The sequence below is a fragment of the Callospermophilus lateralis genome, chromosome 10 (genome assembly GCF_048772815.1).
Source record: "Callospermophilus lateralis isolate mCalLat2 chromosome 10, mCalLat2.hap1, whole genome shotgun sequence".
Classification (NCBI taxonomy): Eukaryota; Metazoa; Chordata; class Mammalia; order Rodentia; family Sciuridae; genus Callospermophilus; species Callospermophilus lateralis.
This window is the reverse complement of record NC_135314.1, coordinates 50,222,511-50,244,855: the sequence shown is the minus strand read 5'-3', so window position 1 is coordinate 50,244,855 and position 22,345 is coordinate 50,222,511. Positions and strand designations below refer to the sequence as shown.

Below are 22,345 nucleotides of genomic sequence, written 5' to 3'. Positions count from 1 at the left end.
GTCTATTAAGAAAGAGTCACAATTAAGCAATAGAATATTCTTGATTTCTGTTTGCCAACTTTGCTTGCCATTTTACAATGGAAAAAACTTGGCAGAGAAGAATTTGGGGTATGAATTTTTCATTTTGTTTAATTCTGTTTTTATTGAGTTTTTTAAAATTTTCAAAAAGTTGCACATGTAAATCTTTTCCTATGTTACAGATGTAATACCTTTCTTCCTTTTTAAGAAAAAATTGTCTGTTTTCTTCACATGGTATTCATGGTACATTATTGGAGACTAAGCATTGTACTAGAACTTTGAAAATCAGTACATGACATGTATGATTCTTGATCTTGAGGAACTTGCACTGTATTCTGGGAAGAACCATGTTAGTGGTTATTGTGATGAGGGTTTGTTTGCCATTAGAAGCATGAATAAAAGATAATGGGCATGTCAAGGCAGGGGATACAGACTAACCAGCAGAGGAAGACTTGCCTGCCCTATTTTTTTCTGGCTTTTTTGTTTTGAAAGCATTTTCTCTGCTGTTTTTTTATCTACAAAATTAGAATAAGTTCTTTCTAAATATCTCATGGTTTTGAATAATGTGGAACTGTATATATGAAAGTGCTTTGAAAAGTATAGAATCAGTGTTAAGACATCAGAGAGATTATTAATGAAATTGATAAAATACCGTGAAATTTGGTTAAATGAATTTTATTGTCAGGGCTACCTTATTTTATTTTTATTCAGGATTTAATCCTTAATTTCCTTTAAGAAATAAGAATAGTTTAACCAGTATCTCCTATTTGTTTTCCCTTTGAACTTTGACCTTTTGACATAAGTAGATTTGTTCCATTTGATAAAAGTTTTGTATCTTTATAAGTACTGAAAGGCTGGTTCCACTATTTTCTTTATTTTTTAAAAAATAGTTTTTTACTTGTAGATGGGCACAATAACTTTATTTATATTTTATTAGTCCAGAGCATATTAATTATTGAAAACAAATGTATTTTATTACTGAAGCAGAATGCAGAACAACTATTCATATACTTTAGCTTTTTCTATGCAAATCATTTAAATCCGGTCAAATTCTAGTAATTTCTAGGTAACCAAGCATATACAGCCAGGCATGGTTGTATTCCATACCTATAATCCCAACAACTCAGGAGGCTGAGGCAGGAGAATTGCAAGTTCAAAGCCAGCCTGGGCAACTTAGCAAGGTCCTATCTGAAAATCAAAAAGGGCTGTAAAAACTCTGGTAAAAGAGTCTCTGGGTTGGTTTAATTCCCAGTACAGAAAGAAAGAAAGAACATACTAATATACTGCCCTACTCTTTAGAGTAATACATGTTGCCCTAGGCTACTGCAGAGTTTATCCCATATCTAGTTAAGGTCGAGAATCTACATGGTTGTAAATATGTCATTCAATTTACCTTTCAAAAAAAATTTTTTTTTTAGGTTCTCAATCCATTTTACATTTTCCAGCTGTTCAGTGTTATACTGTGGAGCACTGATGAATACTATTACTATGCTCTAGCCATTGTGATTATGTCCATAGTATCAATTGTCAGCTCCCTATATTCTATTAGAAAGGTAAGTCAAAATTTATCGTTTTAGAACTATATTTGTATTTTGTGATAACCCGATAAAGGTATGGAATAGTATTTGATACAAAATGAATACTCAATAGTCATTATTTTAGTTTAATGGATTTATAAGCCCTTGTGCTGTTTTTTTTTTTTTTTTTAAGGTTAGGGAAGCTAGATTTGTTAGACTATCTACCACTTGACTATGGGAAATCTAGTTGCTTGTCACAGAGTGGAATACTGAAAGGCTGGTTCCACTATTTTCTTTCTTTCTTTTTTTTAATAGTTTTAGTTGTAGATGGGCACAATACCTTTATTTTATTTTTATGTGGTGCTGAGGATTGAACTCAGTGCCTCATATGTGCACAGTAAGGTAAGTGCTCTACCATTGAGCCACAACCCCAGTCCCACCACTATTTTCAGAACTATTGCAGAGTACTTCTTTTTTTTAATTTGAGATAAAACAGTGAATGATCCTTCAATCACTGATTCTTGACATTTTTATAAAGGCGGAGTACTACGTATTTATCATTAATGTACCTTATATTTTAACATTCTTTCTAGTGTCTTTAGAAGTTGATTTATATTGGCTGTTTTAAATTTCTTTTCCTCTTTCAGCAATATGTTATGTTGCATGACATGGTGGCAGCTCACAGCACTGTGAGAGTTTCAGTTTGTAGAGTAAATGAAGGTAGGTATTTCAGGTGACTGTTAAGAATTTTTAAAAAATGACCATTAAGTGCTAAAGTATAAAGTAAATCCAAATTATACATATACATTTGTTTTTTAAAAGAGGTAAAAATACGTATTTGGATTCCTGAGTTTGTATCTAATTCCTTCATTTATGTAAAATTTAAATTTTCTTTTTCTACAATACAAAAAGGTAGTGTAGTGTAGGCACTATGCGCTCTAGGGATTTAGTCTTCTTGGAAAGACAGATGTTAAACAGTAACAATAAGGTGTGATAAGTGTGCCAGGTGTAATGGTGCATACTTGTAATCCCAGGGACTCGGGCTGAGGCAGGAGACTTACAAGTTTGAGGACAGCTTGGGCAACTTAGTGAGAACTTGTTTCAAAACAAAAAGAGTGGGGGCTGGGGATGTGGCTCAAGTGGTAGCGCGCTCGTCTGGCATGCGTGCGGCCCGGGTTCGATCCTTAGCACCACATACAAACAAAGATGTTGTGTCCGTGTCCGCCAAAAACTAAAAAATAAATAAATAAATATTAAAAAAAAAAAGAGTGGGGGCATAGATCAGACGTAGAGTGCTTGCCTAGCATGTGTTAGGCCCTTTGTTTGATCCCTAGCAACACACACAAGTAACACACATAGTGTGATAAATGCCATGATACCTAGAGGTCATTTACTGCAGGTATCAGGGATAGCTTCTTTGAGGAAGTGGTTTTAAGTGGTGACTGTTTGAATTGGCCAAATAAGATGAGAAATTGGTAAAGTGAAGGACAGAGAGGGAGAGAAGAAGATTCTAAGTGCCTAAAGGCCAGAAATTGCAAATTGTGTGGTCATTTTAAGAGCTGAAAGAAAATCAGTGTGGCACATATAGTAAGTGGATGATGGGCAAGGCATGTTAAGGAATTTGAACTCAATCCAACAGCAAACCATTGAAGGACTCCTTTGTGTGGTCCTGATGTTTTATGGTACACTGAAAAGAATGGAATTTTAAGTAGTGCTAAAGCTTTAAGAAAAATAAAGTGTTGTTTTTATTTTTTTGTACCAGGGATCAAACAATTCATTTGCTTTTTTATTTGGAGACAGGGTCTCCCTGAGTTGCTTAGGGCCTCTAAATTGCTGAGGCTGGCTTTCAACTTGCAATCTTTCCTTCCTCAGCCTCCTGAGCTGCTGGGATTACAGGCGTGCACCATCACACCTGCCAAAAGTCATGGTTTTAAAATAAGGCTTTTATTATAAAAAATGAATTAAATATCATTCTTTAAAAGTTGTTTAATCAAAATTTAAACTACATCCTCTTTTAGAGAAGTATTTGTCATATAGACTAATATTGCAAAACAATAGTGTGTTTCCTCACCCATCTTTGTATTCCAACTAATGTGACTCTCCTGCAAACATTATTAAATCTGGGGGGCTGGGAAATGAAGAAGTAAGAGAAAGAGAGAATGCTTAAATATTAGGTGACTCAAGAAAAACCTCTTGTCCTTTGGAAGATCTTTTTAAAAAGTGTTTAGCTAATTTAGATTTTCAAGGAAATAATAAACTAGGTAAAATGTTATAATGCTTAATTTATTAAATAAATTATGTAAAAAGACTAAAGAATATTGAAGGCTGTGAGACATTAGGGTTATAAACAGTATAAAAAGAATACTGGAACTGGTATTCAGAAATAGTCTATGGATATGTCTTTCATGTGCAAATTTTCAAATGCTGTATATTTCACACACATACCACACACAGAATATTATAAAAATACTCTTTAAAATATGCTGAATTTTTAATGTTTTCATGTCAATAGAAATTCGAGTTGGACCTGTTTCAGTGACTCTTCTGTATAGATGCATTGTGTTTATTTTCTGAGATGGATGGATGGATAGGTTATAGCTAAAATTGATCATTCACAGGTGTCATGCATGTTAAAGTGTATTCACAGGCACTTGTCATCACCTGTACACACTTTATCCTGTCAGGAGACAAACTGACACACCTCAAATGCTTTGTTGGTTTAATTCTATTTCTCAAAACATTGGATTTATGAGTATTTTTGTGTTAACACTAAGATCATGAGGCCTTTGAATGGATTATTGATTTGTTTGCTGTGCTTTTATTTCAAGTTGAAGGATATTCTTTTCAGATTTTTCTTTCTTAAAATTCAGAAATAGAAGAGATATTTTCTACAGACCTTGTGCCAGGAGATGTGATGGTCATTCCTTTAAATGGAACAGTCATGCCTTGTGATGCAGTACTTATTAATGGTACTTGCATTGTAAATGAAAGCATGTTAACAGGTGAGTTAAACTAAACCAATAAAATTGTATCAATCAGTTTATAACTGATACTAACATTAAATAGTTAACTGTTTAAACTTTTAAAATTAACTGTCATGTATATCTTTTACTCATAAATGTGCGTAGACCAAATTCTGCAAAATACTTAGCTGTGATCCTAAATAACCATGCTGATATTGGCTACGTGTCTTGGCCTGTCTCTTGCTATTTTTTTTTAAATATTTATTTTTTAGTTTTAGGTGCACACTTTATTTTACATTTGTATGGTGCTGAGGATCAAACCCAGTGCCTCATGCATGCTAGGCAAGCACTGTACCACTGAGCCACATCCCAGCCCCATCTCTTGCTATTTTTTGACATAGGAAATGGTTTATAGTAAGGAAAGAAGAAAAGTCCTTTACCTACAGAAAACATAACATATTTGCCTCCCTGTTTGTTGTGTAAAAAATGGGAATACATAACGATTTATATTTTTGCTAAACTGGGGAAAAGTAGACTTTTAAAAAAGTAGACTACCTCCAGACCATAATCTTGAGGTAGATATTTATATCTTTTTAAATATGTGAATGTAGTCATTTGACAAGAAGATGTTTCCTATATAACCTTAGGAAACTAGAGTTTTGTATTAAAATACACAATCACATATACACTTTAATATACAGTGCCTCCTTTGAACCAAATGATATAAATGGTACAGAGAACTAAATTTTGAAAAGAATTTGGCTGTTAGTGATTGCTTGGGATAACCCCCAAACTCCTTATTTCTATCTCCCTTGCCCAGATGCCTTTTCCTTACGTGTGTGTGTGTGTGTGTGTGTGTGTGTTTGTGTGTGTGTAGGGGTTGGCTAGCCGTGGGTATTCATATTATCAGGTATTTGAGGTAACAGTGCTTTCTAGTTCCATTGTTAGGGGTATAAGAACAGGTGCTGGGTATTGCAATTACCCTGGTCATCTTCAAAATTATTTGAAACTCGATAGCACTATCTTTCCAAGTATAGACAAATACTACCTTTTAATCACAGATCTCTTTCTGGAATTTGTATGGGAGACGAAACTTTATTTCTAGGTGACACAGTTCAGAGAAAAAAGGCTAATTAATTCAGCTGTAATTCTTAACTATTGTAAGCAGTACTCTAGTATTTATAGTATTTCACAATTTAAGGTTTTTATGTTTGGTACTAATTCTGTGAGTGCTTTCATTTAATTTAATAATTTATGATTTTTTTTTAAATAGGAGAAAGTGTTCCAGTGACAAAGACTAATTTGCCAAATCCTTCAGTGGATGTAAAAGGAATGGGTGAGGAAATATATAGTCCAGAAACACATAAACGACACACTTTGTTTTGTGGAACGACTGTTATTCAGACTCGTTTCTACACTGGAGAGCTTGTCAAAGCCATAGTAGTTCGAACAGGTAGAAAATACATCTCTTGCATATTTTAGCATGTTTGATACCTGTTGAATGTTTAAAAAGATATTCTGTTTAAAAAGATAATTGTTATTTCTGTATAAAAAAATATAAGTAATTTTAATTTCTTTCTTTCTTTCTTTCTTTTTTTTTTTTGTTGGGGAAAGGATTTAGTACTTCCAAAGGACAGCTTGTTCGTTCCATATTGTATCCCAAACCAACTGATTTTAAACTCTACAGAGATGCCTACTTGTTTCTGCTGTGTCTTGTGGCAGTGGCTGGCATTGGGTTCATCTACACGATTATCAATAGCATTTTAAATGAGGTATGTATGAGGGCTCTTACTAGGGTTGATCCTTAACTATTTACCACATGTGACTGTTGAGAATTTTGAAATGTGACTAGTAAGACTGAGGAACTAAATTTTTAAGCTAATTTAAAGAAGACATATGAACCTAATAGTTATTGTATTACAAAGAACAAATATAGGATATTTCTGTCATAGCATTCAGGGGTTTTTGTTTTTCTTTCTTTCTTTTTTTTTTTTTTTTTTGATGACTCTGGGTTAGATGGGCTTTTACTTGCCTTTTTTTTTTTTTTTTTTTGAGGAGGGGAGGCGCTAGGGATTGAATGCAGGGCTTTGTGCATGTAAAGCAAGCACTCTACCAAATGAACTATATCCCCAGTCCCTCTTGCCTATTTGTGACTTTAAAAAAGAAAAAAGAAAAAAACCACACAAACCAGAAACTTTATTTTTTATTTTTGGGATAGAATATACAGAATAAATTTATTTTTTGAACATTTAATTGAAAGAACCTTGTAAGATCTCTTTTCTTTCCCCAGTAGAGACTGGGACAGTATGGCGCTTACCGGATGAACTATATCTGGCAGAGTTTGTTGAACTTGTTTTAGAAGTGTGCCTTGTGAAAAATGTAGGAGTATAAAAATATAACTGTCAGAAGTTTCCTGTAGCTGGGATTTTACAGTTCTCTTGACCATTCATTGAGTTTTCTATTTTGTAGAATCTCTGAAGGAAGAAAAATAAGATATCATAATAGATGTGTATATGTATGTATAAGTATACATGTATACACATGTAGCTATACACATTATATATATATATCAAATTAAAAATGTTTATAGACTTATTGAATAAATACCCACATTAATTTAGTAAATATTTAATATGGGGTTTGACATTTAGTTTTTGTTTTATTTGTAGGAAGAAGTTGGGGTAATAATTATAGAGTCTCTTGATATCATTACAATTACTGTGCCACCTGCACTTCCTGCTGCAATGACTGCTGGTATTGTGTATGCTCAGAGAAGACTGAAAAAAGTTGGTATTTTCTGTATCAGTCCCCAACGGATAAATATATGTGGACAGCTGAATCTTGTTTGTTTTGACAAGGTTGGTTCAGTTTCATAATTGTTCTCAAAGGTTACTGGGTAGCTTTTAAATATTTAGATTGCTTTCATTTTTCTTTGTCAGCTAATTTACAGTCATTTTTTAATGTTTCTCTAATTTTCCTCTTTCTCAGTTTGTTTACTTATATATCTTTTTTTTTTTTTAAATATTTTTTAGTTTTAGGTGGACACAATTTCTTTCTTTCTTTATTCCTTCCTTTCTTCCATCCCTCCCTCCATCCCTCCCTCCTTTCCTCCTTTCTTTCTTTCTTATTTTTTATATGGTTTTGAGGATCGAACACAGCACCTCGTGCATGCCAGGCGAGCGCGCTATTGCTTGAGCCACAACCTCCAGCCCTATACATCCTTTTTATATTTTTTTATTTTCTCAATTTTTAAAGCTTTGGGATGTTACTTATTTGCTCAAATCTGCAATTGATTAAGTGCATCCAGTATTATGCCTTGTTCTGTGGTAATAAGTAAGCTGGGCACAGTGGCATGCACTTTTAGTTCCAGTGCTTAGGACAACATCTGAGACAGGGCTCTCTTAAAGTCCATAGGTTTGAGGTCAGCTTTGGCAATATAGCAAGAACCTGTCTCAAACAAAAATAATAACGAAAAAGGTTCAAATATAGTAGCAATAAGTGTAAAAATTATGTGAACTTTGTATTTTTAGGTAGTCTTAATTTAACAGAATAGGCTCTATAGACACATTTGCTGTGATTTTTTTTTTTATTTGCTCATAAGTATATGTGTTTAATGTTGCTCTAATTTTGAGTACATGTTTCAAAATTATGAAGGTCAGAAATTTTATGTGAAAATAACAAATTGTGTACTTTTGTGAGATATATGTTTTCTCTTAATGTTTCTCTATTTTTTTTTTGGTACCGGGGATTGAACCTAGTGGCACTTAACTACCGAACCACATTCCTTGTGCTTATTTACTTATAAATTATATTTTATTATACATATGCATTTATTATATTATATTTGGAGACAGGCCTCAGTAAGTTTCTGAGGCTAGCTTTGAACTTGCGATCCCAATCCTCCCACCTCAGCCTATCTAGCTGCTAGGATTACAGGTGTGTGCCACCATGCCTGGCCTATTTCTCCACTCTTGAAGGGAAGTTAGGTATTGCTGAAAGATTAAACTAGAAAAACTTTCTTCAAAATATTCTAGGTAACTGATAAAAGAATTTGATTTTTTGAGCACTTTATTTTCAAACATGAGAAATGCATGTTTTACTTAACACCAAAAAAACCAAATAACCCAATCAATAAATGGGCAAAGGAACTGAGCAGGCACTTCACAGAAAGAAGAAACGTGATTAGTCAACAAATATATGAAAAAATATCTAACATCTCTAACAGAGAAATGCAAATTAAAACTACATTGGAATTCTATCTTATTCCAGTCAGGCAATTATCAAGAATGCAACTAACAATAAATGCTGGCAAGGATGTGGGGGAAAAGGTACATTCATACATTGTTGGTGGGACTGCAGATTGGTGCAACCACTCTGGAAAGCAGTATGGACAGTCCTCAAAAAACTTGGAATGAAACCACTATTTGACTCAGTTATCCCAATCCTCATTTCATACCCAAGGACTTAAAATCAGCACACTACAGTGATGCTGTCACATCGTGTTTATAATAGCTCAGTTCACAATAGCTGAACTATGGAATCAGCCTAAGTGCCCTTCAACAGATGAATGGGTAAAGAAAATGTGGTACATTTACATAATCAAATGCTATTCATCCATAAAAAAATTAAGTTATGGCATTTACTGGTAAATAGATGGAACTGGATACTATCATGCTAAGTGAAATAAATCAGTCCCAAAGAACCAAAGGCTGAATGTTTTCTCTGATATGTGGACACTAAATCACATTAAGGTTGGGGAGGGTAGGGAAGAATAGAACTATTTTGGATTAGACAAAGGGGAATGAAGGGAAGGAAGAAGGAATGGGAATAGGAAGTAGAAAGAAATCAGACATTACTTTCCTATGTGCTCATATAAATACATGACCAGTGAATGTAATTCCACATCATGTATAACCAGAAGAATGGGAAGTTAAACTCCTTATGTGTATGATAAGCCAAATATATTCTACTGTCATCTATAATTAATAAGAACAAATAATGTACTGTATGACTAATGTTATTCTACAACATGTTCAATCAGAATAATGAGAAATTATGCTCCATTTACGTATGTTATATAAAAGTGCATACATGCAAATTTTAAAAATTAAAAAAAGTATGTTTTGAAAAAATTAAAAGGTTGTATACTCCCATCACTTTTATTTATCTCTTCAAAAGATTTGTTTATGCTGTGTGTCTGTGTGTGTGTGTGTGTGTGTGTGTGTGTGTGTAAGAGTGCTGGGGATTAAAACCTAGGCCCTCACAAGCATGTTTAAGTACATGCTCTACCATTGAGCTGTACCCCAGCTCTTGGAATCTTTTGTATTAAATAAGTTAGTTAATAGATGCAAAAGTGGAGAAGAGATACAGGTATAATAAGCTCTCATCTACTTATTAAGAATTGTCAGCATTTTGTCTCTTACCTCACCTATTCTCTCCCTGTGAAGGAGGCAGCATCAGACATTGAAACATAACATCTACACCAGTAATTACCTACGTATGTCTCTGGAAAATAAGATGCTTTTTTTAAAAAAATCATTACCACACCACCTCTATCACACTTTTAAAGTTTAACAGTTCTTAAGTTTTGTCTAATATCCATTCATATTCAGATTTCATTGCCTATCTCAAAAATGTCTCATATTTAAAGGTGGGATTTTTGTATTGCGTTGGTTACATAACTAATCTTTGCCTTTCTTTCTCCTTCAACCTTAATCATTTTGTTGAAGAAACCAGGTCATTACATCTGGACTTAACTTCTTCCCCCAATACCATTTAACTTACTTCTCTGGACTCCCTATACCCTAAGCCATCTCAGCATTATAGGTATTATACGTTGATTGGTGCATTCTTTTTATAATTTAAGCACATAAACATACGATTGTTCAGATACGTCCACTTTGCTCCTACATGGTAGGCCCATATACTGACTGCTGTTCTGAACCTTGCTTCCTATTTTAACCCTTTGTCCTAGAGACATTCTCTGTTAGTACTTGGTGATCTTTCCTGTTCTTTTCTTTCTTTCAGATTCTTTATAGTACTCCATTGTGTGTATGTAGCATAGTTTTTAATGATATATGTGTGCATTTTGTTATTTCTTGAGGTATAATCCTTATTTTGTGCATATGTGCTCTTTTTATTTTAGACTGGAACGCTTACTGAAGATGGTTTAGATCTCTGGGGGATTCAACGAGTAGAAAATGCCCGGTAAATATTAGCTGGATTTGATAGTTTATTAGTTAACTTTTCATATTTTAGCACATGCAGCATTCAATTATATACAAATAAAATGAGACAACTGCATAACTACTGCCAAACTGAACAGTTATCATTTTGCCATATTTACTTTAGATCTTTACTTTTATTGTAGGGGGGTGAGTATAAGGGATTGAACCCAGGGGTACTCAATCAGTGAGCCATAATCCTAGCCTGTTTTATTTAGAGAAAGGGTCTAGCTGAGTTGCTAAGAGCCTTGCTAACTTGCTGAGGCTGTCTTTGAACTTGTGATCCTCCTGCCTCAGCCTCCTTAGCCAATGGGGACTACAGGCATGCACCACTGTGCCTGGCTATATTTACTTTTAAAAGATTAAAATATTACAGAAATTGTGTAGAAATTAGAGTCCCACTCTCCCTTTCCCTGTTGCTACTACCATTCTTAAATTATTTTTATTTTTGTATATTTTATATTTTTATTACCTACATAATCTGAATGATCATACATGAGTGGAATGCTGTATGTGTTTTTGCAGCTTTTTCTGCCTTTCAGATTGTTTTTAATATTTATTCATGTTGATATGTAGATCTAATTTATTAATTTGAATAAAATTATTCTGATATATAATTAAACATAATGTTTGTTCTACTAAGACAATATCATTTTTTCTCCTTGCACTTTAACCATAATGCTACAATTAAAATTCTTGGACACAGCTTGTGACATGTGACTGAGTCTGCATAAACCAGATCCTTGTAAGTGGTAGCCTGGATTTGGCTTCAGCTGTGCTATCAGATATTGCCTATTCGCTGCCTGGTGATGGTAGTTCTTATTTACACTCTCCCTCAATAAAGAAGATTACATTCTCCCCGTTTCTGCATATCCTTGCTAAATTTAATTTTGTTGGACTTGTAATTTTAGCTGAATGAACAGATATGAAATGGACATTTATTATTACTTTATTTACATTCTTCTCATTACTTACAAAGTTAAGCATCTTCATATTTTTGGGGAGGAGAGTCATTTGTCATTCTGTTACCTATTTGACTTTTTGTGTGGTTATTTTCCTTATTGTTAGAAGTCATTTGTATTTTCTGGGTTTTATATTAAATTTTTTTAGTATTGTGCATTGCACATTCCCTTAGGCTCATCTATTTACCTTTTTTTTAAGCTCAGAAGTTCTAGTACTATAGTTATGCTTATATCATTTTTTAATCCCCTTAGAAATCTTCCAGATTTGGGTTTATATATTTTGAGAGACTGTATTATTTGGTTATGTTATTTTAAGAGTTGTGTCTTTTTGCTTGTTTATCTCAGTAACATATATTGCCTTAAATTCTATTTTGTTTAATATTTATGTAGCTACACACAGCTTTCTTTTGCCTAACACTTGCCTAGTATATCTTTCTCCAACTGTTTGCTTTTCAGTCATTGTGTTTGATGTACTTATTGTTATAGATTTACATATAAATATATTTAGATATATTTGAAATTATTTCTACTATCCTTCATCCCAAATTATATGCATATTTTTTTATTTTCTCCTATTTCACTGTCTCTCTCATTTTCTCGGAATTTATGCATCCTTATCTTTACTGCTGGTTCTTAATTTCTTTTTTCATTTCTGCCTTCTGAAAACCCAAACTATAGATTACTTTTACCCTGCTTATTCCTCTCCTTTCTTAAATATATTTATTAATAGTGTTTTATGATTTTGATTTATCTAGGTTGTCATTTCTGTTTTCTCATCATTTTGAAGGTGTTACTTCATTTCTCCTGACACTTTTGTTTTGTATGTGGCTATAACTTTGTTTCCTATTCCTGTATTATATTAAAGTCCAAGTCCTTGGGGTATAGAAATGGCTTCTTCCCTCACGGGCCACAGCATCAGCTCATATGCACAATCTTCCACTTTTCCTTTCCCTCTTTTTCTGGCACTTGGAACACTTCCTTTTCTTAGGAGATCAGATTTGGATTTAAAAGTTTGTCTCTCTTTCTCCAACCCCTGCACTGGGGCTCAAACTCATGTATCCCCAACCCTTTATTTTTTTTTTAAATTTTGAGTCAGGGTCTCACTAAGTTGCTTAGGCTGGCTTTGAACTTGCAGTTGTCCTGCCTCAGCCTCCTGAGTCACTGGGATTACAGATGTGTTCCACTGTGCCCAGCTTGAATTTAAAAGGTTTTTGTTTTTGTTTTTTTAAATGAAGTCTTGCTGTGTTGACCAGGCTGATCTCAGATTTATGATCCTCCTGCCTGAGCTTCTCAAGTAGCTGAGATTATAGGCATGTGCCACCTTACCTGGCTTGAAAGTAATACAAAACTGAAATTGCCTGTTAGAATATTGTCTTGAGTCTAGGGATTTATGAACCTAATTCAGTGTATTTTCTGTTTAGATTTCTTTTACCAGAAGAAAATGTTTGCAATGAGATGTTGGTAAAATCTCAGTTTGTTGCTTGTATGGCTACCTGTCATTCACTTACAAAAATTGAAGGAATGCTTTCTGGTGATCCACTTGATTTAAAAATGTTTGAAGCCATTGGATGGGTAAGTTCAACATTTTGAAATATAAGTAACTTCAAAAAATTATATTAAAATTAAATTACTCTACAGTAGGATTATTTCTGTTGGTAGTTTTGATAACAGTCTATCTTAAAACTATAAAAAAGAATCAACTATGAAATTTCTAATGATGGAGAAATATTTCTAATTGAATGAAAAGTATCTGTTTCAGCTGAATTAACACATTTAAATACCTTTAATAGAAGCTGATCACTTAGGCTGTGTTTAATGTTTATAAAGTAATTCAAATATCTGTAGCTGGTGCAAGTATGTTAGAAGTCAATAAGGAGGACCTTAAATGAGTCAGTAGGATGGATGACTTCAGACCTCAATTTCTTGGCATTTTTCAGTTTCCTTCTGTTTTGTCACTGGTAATTTTAATTTGTAAGTACTTATGGTTGTTACACTTTGACAGCATTCACTTCTTGTTTTTTTTTGGGGGGGGGGAGGCGCGGGACTGTGGATTGAACCCAGGGGGTGTTTAATTAACCACAGTCTTGCTAAGGTGCTAAGTAAGGGTCTTGCTAAGTTGCTGAGGCTGGCTTTGAAGCCTCCAAGTTGCTGGGATTATAGTCGTGTACCACTGCATTCAGCTACAGCATCCACTTCTTTTATAGGTGCAATACTAGTTTTTTAAAGATCCTTTCTAGCTTCTGAGTTATTCATTTTGTCTGGGAATATTTCCCCTGTTCCCCCCTTGTTTGTTTTTGGTTTTTATTATTCAACTGGATGTTACTTTGCTATTCAAGTTTGAAGGTCTGATTTGATAATTCTTGGTAGTTGCAGTCAGATTTTTATTTTTGCCCATATGTCTCTTTTAAGTCAGTTTTTATTAATCAGTATTTGAGTTTGCCTTTTGTTTACTATTTGAAATCTGCTCTAGCCCCTTCTTTGTTTTCTTTTTGTGGTTGTTTTTGTATTTTGTTAACATTTTGAAAGGGAGGGAGGTGGATGATACATATTCTGTCTGCCATCATTGAAAGTTCACAGTAAGTACTCTTCAAATTTAATTCCTGAAGAGGAGCCTCACTTTATTTATAGAGAGAGAAGCAAAATGGGTTGATTTATCTTTTTTGTTCTTTAATGCTTTTCTCCAGTAAATGGATTTTCAGTAGATTTAGTGTTCAATGTTTGATCTTTTAAAATAATTGTACATAATAAGTACATTGCGTAATAGCATTTTTGCAGACCCTGAGATATTTTGATACTTGACTTGATAAGATCTTATATATCAGTTGATGGTTTCATATAACCAGGCACGAATGATCCTTGTAATTAATGTCATAAAAAGTTACATCCCAATTCCAGAGACTTTAACATGTAGAGAGAAATAGATAGAATTATATAAGATTGGTTAATTGGTCACAATTTTCCTCATTTTTTCACTGATAAATCACTTTAGTTATAGTCAAATTAGTGTGTTGTTTCTCTTGAAAACAAGTTTAATATAGGGTTTTGTTTGAGTTAATTTATTTATTTGATGTTGGGGATCAAATCCAGGGCCTTGAGCATAGTAGGCACATATTCTACCATTGAACTATATACCCCCATTTGAATTTTTTTTTTTTTAACCCAAGGAAAATGTTTTTAAAGTAAATTTCAAGGGATTAAGGTAGTACTAGCCTAGCAAGAAATGTTCATACTAAAACTCTAAACTCATAATTTGGTGCCTTAGTCAGTTCTCTACCTGTTCTATTAACTATATCTGTGAGCTCCATATACTGTGGAATCTTCTCCTGTTGGAGGAAAGGAGTCCTTAGGAGCCGCAAGAACTCTGTTTTCACAGAGCTATTATCTAAACCCAGTAGGTTGTAGGAGCAAAATGAGAGATGTTTGTCTCATTTCTTTTCTCAACTTCAAACCTCGTGTCTCCCTTGTATCATGTGTTGCTAGGTATCTAACTAGTTCCCTTTGTATTTTGTTTTACTTATATGAGAAAGCAGGGTTTTTTTTTTTTTTTTTTATTGACTGAAAATGGCCATTATATTCCATTTAAAAATGGATTCAATGAACTGAATTTTATGAAGCAATACAGTGAATATTTTCCTTCCAGATTCTGGAAGAAGCAACGGAAGAAGAAACAGCACTTCATAATCGAATTATGCCCACTGTGGTTCGTCCTCCTAAACAGCTGCTTCCTGAATCTACACCTGCAGGAAACCAAGAAATGGTGCGAAATTGCTTAATGCTGGATAGTACTATTGATGCATCCTTAACGTTTAATTGTCATTTTGAAATATTGCTAGAAGAGGGAGTCAAATGTCTTTCTCCTATGCAGACATCTATGTTTTAGTTGGTTTATTAAACTATACCTTTGGTGTGCTATGTGCATTGTTTATAAAATGTTGAGATTTAATTATCATGCCATTACTTTTCTTTCCTGTATAGTGAGCAGCTTTTAGTGTCTTATGACTTACATACATGATCATTAATCCTTTAAAATTACATCTATATACCTAGAATTTCATGAAAAGAATATTTAAGTAATGCCTAAATGAGAAAAATCTTTAAGTGATTTTTTAAAATTTTCCCTTGTAGCATTTAATGTTTTAATAGTTCTAGGATACTAGAATATTTGAAAATTTTCAAGAACATAATGGTAGAGAAGGAATATCAAATCTTGACTTTCAAATAATGAGGGATCCTTGATACTCTCCCAATGTTTGTGGATGCTTAAAGTTTTTTCTAACTTGACTACATTGATTGGCTTAATCTGTACTCTTTTCTTTTGGTTTTAGGAGCTGTTTGAACTTCCAGTAAGTGAAGAACATTTATTTGTTACCTAAATGCATTTGTTTTTATTGTTAAAGAATAATAAATGCTTTGTGCATCTTTTGAAATTATATAGGCTATTTATGAGATAGGAATTGTTCGCCAGTTCCCATTTTCTTCTGCTTTGCAACGTATGAGTGTGGTTGCAAGGGTGCTAGGGGATAAGAAAATGGATGCGTACATGAAAGGAGCCCCTGAAGTCATTGCCAGTCTTTGTAAACCAGAAACCGGTAAGGAAATAACTAGGATTTGGATAAAATTCTGGTATTTCTGTAAGCTTGTATTAGTAGTGTTAACAGTGAATTTTACTTTTTCTTTTAAAAGTTCCTATTGATTTTGAGGAAGTTTTAGAAGATTATACTAAACAAGGCTTCCGTGTGATTGCTCTTGCACATCGAAAATTGGAGTCAAAACTGACATGGCATAAAGTACAGAATATTAGTAGGTAAGGTTGGACAGCTGTCCTACAGTTTTCTCAGTAATGCATCATATGTTTATATGTCAGTAAATACACATTTTTATTGAATGTATGCAAGTATATGCACATGTCCATTTATAATGCAATATGGTTTTAGATGACTGAGGTAAAAGTACATTTTTTTCCAATATCTAATTTCCTTTTATTTTTTAAATTATTTATTTATTTATTTTTAATAAACTTTTTTTTTTTTTTTCCTTTTCTTTCTGTATTTTTATGTGGTGCTGAGGATCCAACCCAGTACCTCATACATGCTAGCCAGGTGCTCTACTGCTGAGCCACAATCCCAGCCTCTAATTTCCTTTTTATTTTATATTGGCTTTTTGCCTATATTATAACATTGTATGTTTTTCCTTAAAAATGATTGAGACTACTTTAAATTTGTTAAGTATGAAGTGTTTACTGTGTGTCAGACATGTTCTTGAAACATGGAGCAATTCTACAGAAGTTTCTTCTTCCCAGATGGTCTTGTTTTGCCTAATGTTTGGATCTAAACACTAATTTGGTAAAAAGTGTCATGAGTCACAGTACCCAATACTGTTCCTCCACCCCATTTATCTCTGCCTCTGGTCAAATGGCTTTACCAACATCACATTTCTTTCTATATATAAATATGGGTTTCACATTCAAGAATTGCTACTTTTTGCCCATGAGCAGTGTCACATGACTCTAATCCTAGTGAGTTAGGAGGCTGAGGCAGGAGGATTACAAGTTCAAAGCCAGCCCCAGCAACTTAGGGAGGCCCTAAGCAACTTAGTGACTCTGTCTCAATAAATAAAAAGGGCTGGGAATGTGGCTCAGTGGGTAAGCACCCCTGGGTTCAATGTTCAGTAGCCCCCCCACCACCACCAAAAAAAAGGAATTGTTACTTTTATTATAACTGGTTAAGACCTACCCTTTGAAGATAGAGTTTTTGTTTAGGAACCTTATGGTGAGCCTAATATTTTGCAAACAGAAAGAAATGTCCATTGGTTGTCCTGGTAATCTGTATATTTGGGGGGTATTCTAAGCATATGTTGGTTTTCCTGGTAATTCCATTTATTTGGGGGTATTCTAAGCATGTGTTTTTAAACAAAACAACTTCTACCTAGTGATCTGATGCACATGCATGGGCAGGAACCACAGATGTATAATACCTCCTAATTCCTGCAAAGGACACATTTGTCTCTTTTTTTCTTTATTACGTCACCTTTTGCTGTTTTCCTCTTAAAGATTAATTGGTGAATTAGCTATAGTTCTCTAGCCTTTCATGTTTCACAGAGCCTTCTAAGCCTATCAATAGGTTGTTTCTTTTGTCCAGAATGTTCTATACCTCCCTATCAACTGTCTCTTTCTATTTCCTTTATTCTTCATCCTTTAGTTACCAAGACCTCTGTTTTTGCATTCTGCCTTACAGAAATAAGCCTTTCTCTTATAGCTTAATCTTTTATATCTTGAACACTACAGTTTATTAGAGGACGTGATTTCCTTAACTTGTATTATTCACAGGTGAGTTAGGAAACCAACTGAAGCCAGGAAATAGAACCTTATAGGAAACCTGATACTGTTGACCCAATAGTTTCACATTGGTACAACTTCATACTTAAGACAATATCAGGCTTCGAAGCTTTTTCTCCTTCCTTTACTACAGAGTGTCTTTCACTTTGTTTTCTATCTGTTCTTTAATATCTTTACTATTTATTGATATAGATTATATATTTCAAAGACATTTAGGTTGCATAAGTGTATACTCAGCTCCTTTACTATTGAATTTTTATGTAGACAAATTACTTAGCTAATTGCAAGTCTGAAATTCTAGTTGCTAACTTGATAAATAGGGAAAGTCCCCTTTCCCTATTGAAAAACATTTCTATGGTATGATTTTGGTAGCATGAAATTTCTTAAGAATGTGACTATCATTGAACAGACTTCATCTTCATTATAATGCTGAAGTACACATTATTTTTGCATATTTCTCTAGTTACATGTTATTTCCCTCACTAAGTGTCTTAAAAGTAGTGATCATCTATGCCTTTTTGTCTTTCACCTCCCAGTGATTGGCATTGTGGTGACTAGCATAGTGCTGGTGCATTCAGCTATTTGAAGACTAGCATCTTGATAACTGTATTGATTATCAGTATTCTCAAAGGCTCATCTCTCGATCTTGAATAGATCTCATTGTTGTACTTCTAATGGTTCTTAAATTTTCTAGGATTAAGAATTCTATTTCTTAGAAATTTTATAGTATTGAGACATAATAATGAAAATAATATCAAATGTGCTTGTGGTACAGTTTTTTTCCCTTTTTCTCTTGACATTTAAATTAGGTTATATTTTATGAAGGACAGTAAAGAATATATTTATGCTTATATTTGGATAGGATATAAAATGAACATTCCTAGACTAGTATTCCTAGTGCTAGAATAGATTATTGTTTCACACAGATATAGATTTCCAAATGTTCCTTGTTTTTCATGTTTTAAAGTGTGGAATTTTATTTCAATATTTCAAAAGTATAGTTCTTGGAAATTGTTTTCCAGGTTTAAATTTTTTTGAAATATTGAACTTAGATGCACACATGATTCATTCAGCATATAAAATGTTTTACTTTATAATTTATAGATTTTAAAATGTTTTATCAACATAAAGAGAACAACATTGTTCTCTTGACTAAACCATTATGTGTTAACACTTTTTTTTCCTGCAGAGATGCCATTGAAAACAACATGGATTTTATGGGATTAATTATAATGCAGAACAAATTAAAGCAAGAAACCCCTGCAGTACTTGAAGATTTGCATAAAGCCAACATTCGCACTGTCATGGTCACAGGTTAGACTTTGTAAAAGAACACAGAAGAAAATTGAATGTGGCTATAAAGTCCAAGTTATGTAATACTGAGAAATGATAAGTTAGTTATTAAAGTATATTATGTAGTGGCTCCATCCTACATTGTCCTGCTTCAGCTCTGAATATCTTTCCAAGGTTTAAGATAATCTTGGAGTACTCTTCTTGAGGTCTTGCAAATTCTGTTTATAAAAAGTATGATTAAAAAAGTATGATAAAATAATGAAGAACACTATAAAATTTCCATCTTTCCTTTTTATTATTTCTTTAAATCATATGTTTGTATAGCACTTAACATACCTTGCTGTATATTAGTTACTTGTAAATTAGTTTGTTAATTAGTTACTTTCTCTAGAATATAAAATTATTGCAAATTAAGAGCACGTTTTATCCATTTTGAGCTCCTTTACAATTTTTAGACCTGCCAGGTATATAGAAAATTATTAATAGATACTTGTTAGAATTAGATTTATATATATATAGGTGTGTGTGCGCACATATATAAAATATTATCCTTACTTGAATTCATAATGACTTGAGGTTCATTTTGCTTTTTTGACACAATATTTGATTTTCTTTGGTGTTTTTATACTGTTGAAAATGTTACATAATTTCTATTCTTTAGCTGTGTGAAATTGTGCCAGCGCTTTTCATAGTAAATAATCAGGTTTAAATTACCTTACTTTTTGGCATTTGTGTGATCAGTAAGACTTTTTGAGAAAAAACCAGAGTACATTTTTATGTCTTTAACTCCCAAGATCTAATAGCATACTTCTTACTGCATGGCTTAAGATAACTAAATCTGTCGCTGTTCTGAAAATTCTTAATTCTAATGTCTCCTTCAAGGCACTTTACATCTGTGTCTCCTTATCCTTTGCCATGACAGAATGTGACTATTTCTCAAGGGCCACAGGAAGATACTCTAGGAAGTAGTCTATAGGAAATGGAGAAAGATATTTAACTCTTCAGTTCTGGTAGCAGTGGGATCCCCAAACCTTTGCCTACTTCTCCTGTCCTTGCTTCTCTTCAGTTCTTTTCTTCTCATGACTGAGAAGTTCTTTTTTACTTCTTATTGCATCTATTCCTATTACCTGTCTTAACTTTTTGTTTTGTGTAATCTTGATTTTCTATCTAATCTTTTTCTGTAATACCACCCTAGTATTCTTCCTCCTAGGATATTTCAGTGTTTATTGTGCATCTGCTGTATATTTTGCATTGTGTTGTTTGTTATGGGACACAAATAGTGTCTGGAAAAGATTGTATTTGTATTTAGAAGTTGTGAGCAAGATTTTAGCATATATGTACTTTGCATCATTTGAGGCTTCCTTAATAAGTGTGCCTATTGATTTGCTTATTTTAAAACTTCCAAGGATGGCTGGGCACAGTGGTACATGTCTATAATCCCAATGACTCTAGAGGCTAAAACAGAAGGATTGCAAATTCAAGGCCAGCCTCAGAAAGTTAATGAGTCTCTCAGCAATTTAGCCAGACCTGTGTCAAAATTAAAAATAAATAAATAAAAGACTCCCAAGGATCAAGGATGTAATCCTCATTCTTCCCAGCCCAGTCATAGCGACTCGATTTGATTCTCAGACAATACTTGTTTGATACACATTCATGTTGTAATTTTAATCTTAATACATTGAAAATATTTCGAAAAATAGGTGACAACATGTTGACTGCTGTCTCTGTGGCCAGAGACTGTGGAATGATTCTACCTCAAGATAAAGTTATTATTGCTGAAGCATTACCTCCAAAGGATGGGAAAGTTGCCAAGATAAATTGGCATTATGCGGACTCACTAACACAGTGCGGTAATTCATCAGCAATTGACTCTGAGGTAATGTCAAAATTCTCTTTTGAAACTTGCTTATTTGAATTTAGTCTGGAAAAAGAAAAATGGTGTATTAAAACAGAACAACAACAGCAAACAAAATCTAAATAAAAACAGAAACCTCAACTAACTCCCCAAAGATTCATTAGGACTGAGGAATCCCGTTTTTCTTTTCTTTGAGTAAATGTTAAAGTCTTAGTGTCTTATATGAAATATATGGAATAATTTAGTTTTGGAGGAAATACATTTAACATAAGATTATGTTATTTGGTTTGGCTGTCTAAGTATTGTTCTGGATGTTTCATATACAGGCTATTCCAATTAAGTTGGTTCATGATAGCTTAGAAGATCTTCAATTGACTCGTTATCATTTTGCAATGAATGGAAAATCATTTTCAGTGATATTGGAGCATTTTCAAGACCTTGTTCCTAAGGTAAGTGATAAGGAGTTTAGGGACATGTTCATAATTATATTGTGAACAATATTTTTAATAAATTTTAATTTTTTCCAGTTGATGTTGCATGGCACTGTGTTTGCACGTATGGCACCTGATCAGAAGACACAATTGGTAGAAGCATTGCAAAATGTAGAGTAAGTATTGGTGGATTTTATGTTTTGGAATTTTTAAAATGGTACTTGTGTGGGTTTTTTTTTTTTTTCCAATAATGTTTATTACATAACAGGTTGAGCATTTTTAATCCAAAACTTCAAAACTGAAATGCTTTTTGAGGGTTCAGTAAAATTTGGAACATCTCAGGTTTTGTGTTTTCAGATGAGGGATGCTGAACTGTTAAAATAATCTAAGCAGATATGCCAAAATCTGAAAAACCTTGAAATCTGAAACACTTCTTATCCCAAGCATTTCAGATAAGGTATATTCAACCTTTGTATGTGTATGTACTTACATGCAAATAAATAAATGTCACCTGTAATAAAGGTGGTAAGAACTTTAAGTGCCTCTTTTAAAGAAAGACTCATGCTCATTTGTTTCACTGAAAGTATAGTATCCACCCTTCCTCTCTGGGTAATATCTAGGTAGAGTTCATTCATTCATTCAGGTGCTCTATCTTTTTAATTTTAGTGAACAATTGTTTTAATTTTTTAAGGAAAAATGGTAGCCTTAATAATAAGTTTGTTAAAGAATATATAGGCACAAGTATTTT

The 22,345-nt window shown here is 33.3% G+C and overlaps 1 protein-coding gene across 1 annotated transcript in view; it reads left to right on the top strand.

Annotated features, from left to right (window-relative positions):
• The window catches only part of Atp13a3 (ATPase 13A3), a 75,234-nt gene that overhangs the window by 28,312 nt on the left and 24,577 nt on the right, over positions 1-22,345 (top strand). The window contains exons 9-24 of the mRNA XM_076867091.1: positions 1,437-1,571; positions 2,183-2,255; positions 4,406-4,537; positions 5,772-5,951; positions 6,113-6,270; positions 7,168-7,356; positions 10,644-10,705; positions 13,106-13,256; positions 15,325-15,441; positions 16,010-16,027; positions 16,120-16,273; positions 16,368-16,488; positions 19,208-19,332; positions 21,012-21,187; positions 21,493-21,615; positions 21,694-21,773. Coding sequence (XP_076723206.1) covers positions 1,437-1,571; positions 2,183-2,255; positions 4,406-4,537; positions 5,772-5,951; positions 6,113-6,270; positions 7,168-7,356; positions 10,644-10,705; positions 13,106-13,256; positions 15,325-15,441; positions 16,010-16,027; positions 16,120-16,273; positions 16,368-16,488; positions 19,208-19,332; positions 21,012-21,187; positions 21,493-21,615; positions 21,694-21,773 — 1,994 coding nt within the window. The remainder of the gene's footprint in view (positions 1-1,436; positions 1,572-2,182; positions 2,256-4,405; positions 4,538-5,771; positions 5,952-6,112; positions 6,271-7,167; positions 7,357-10,643; positions 10,706-13,105; positions 13,257-15,324; positions 15,442-16,009; positions 16,028-16,119; positions 16,274-16,367; positions 16,489-19,207; positions 19,333-21,011; positions 21,188-21,492; positions 21,616-21,693; positions 21,774-22,345) is intronic.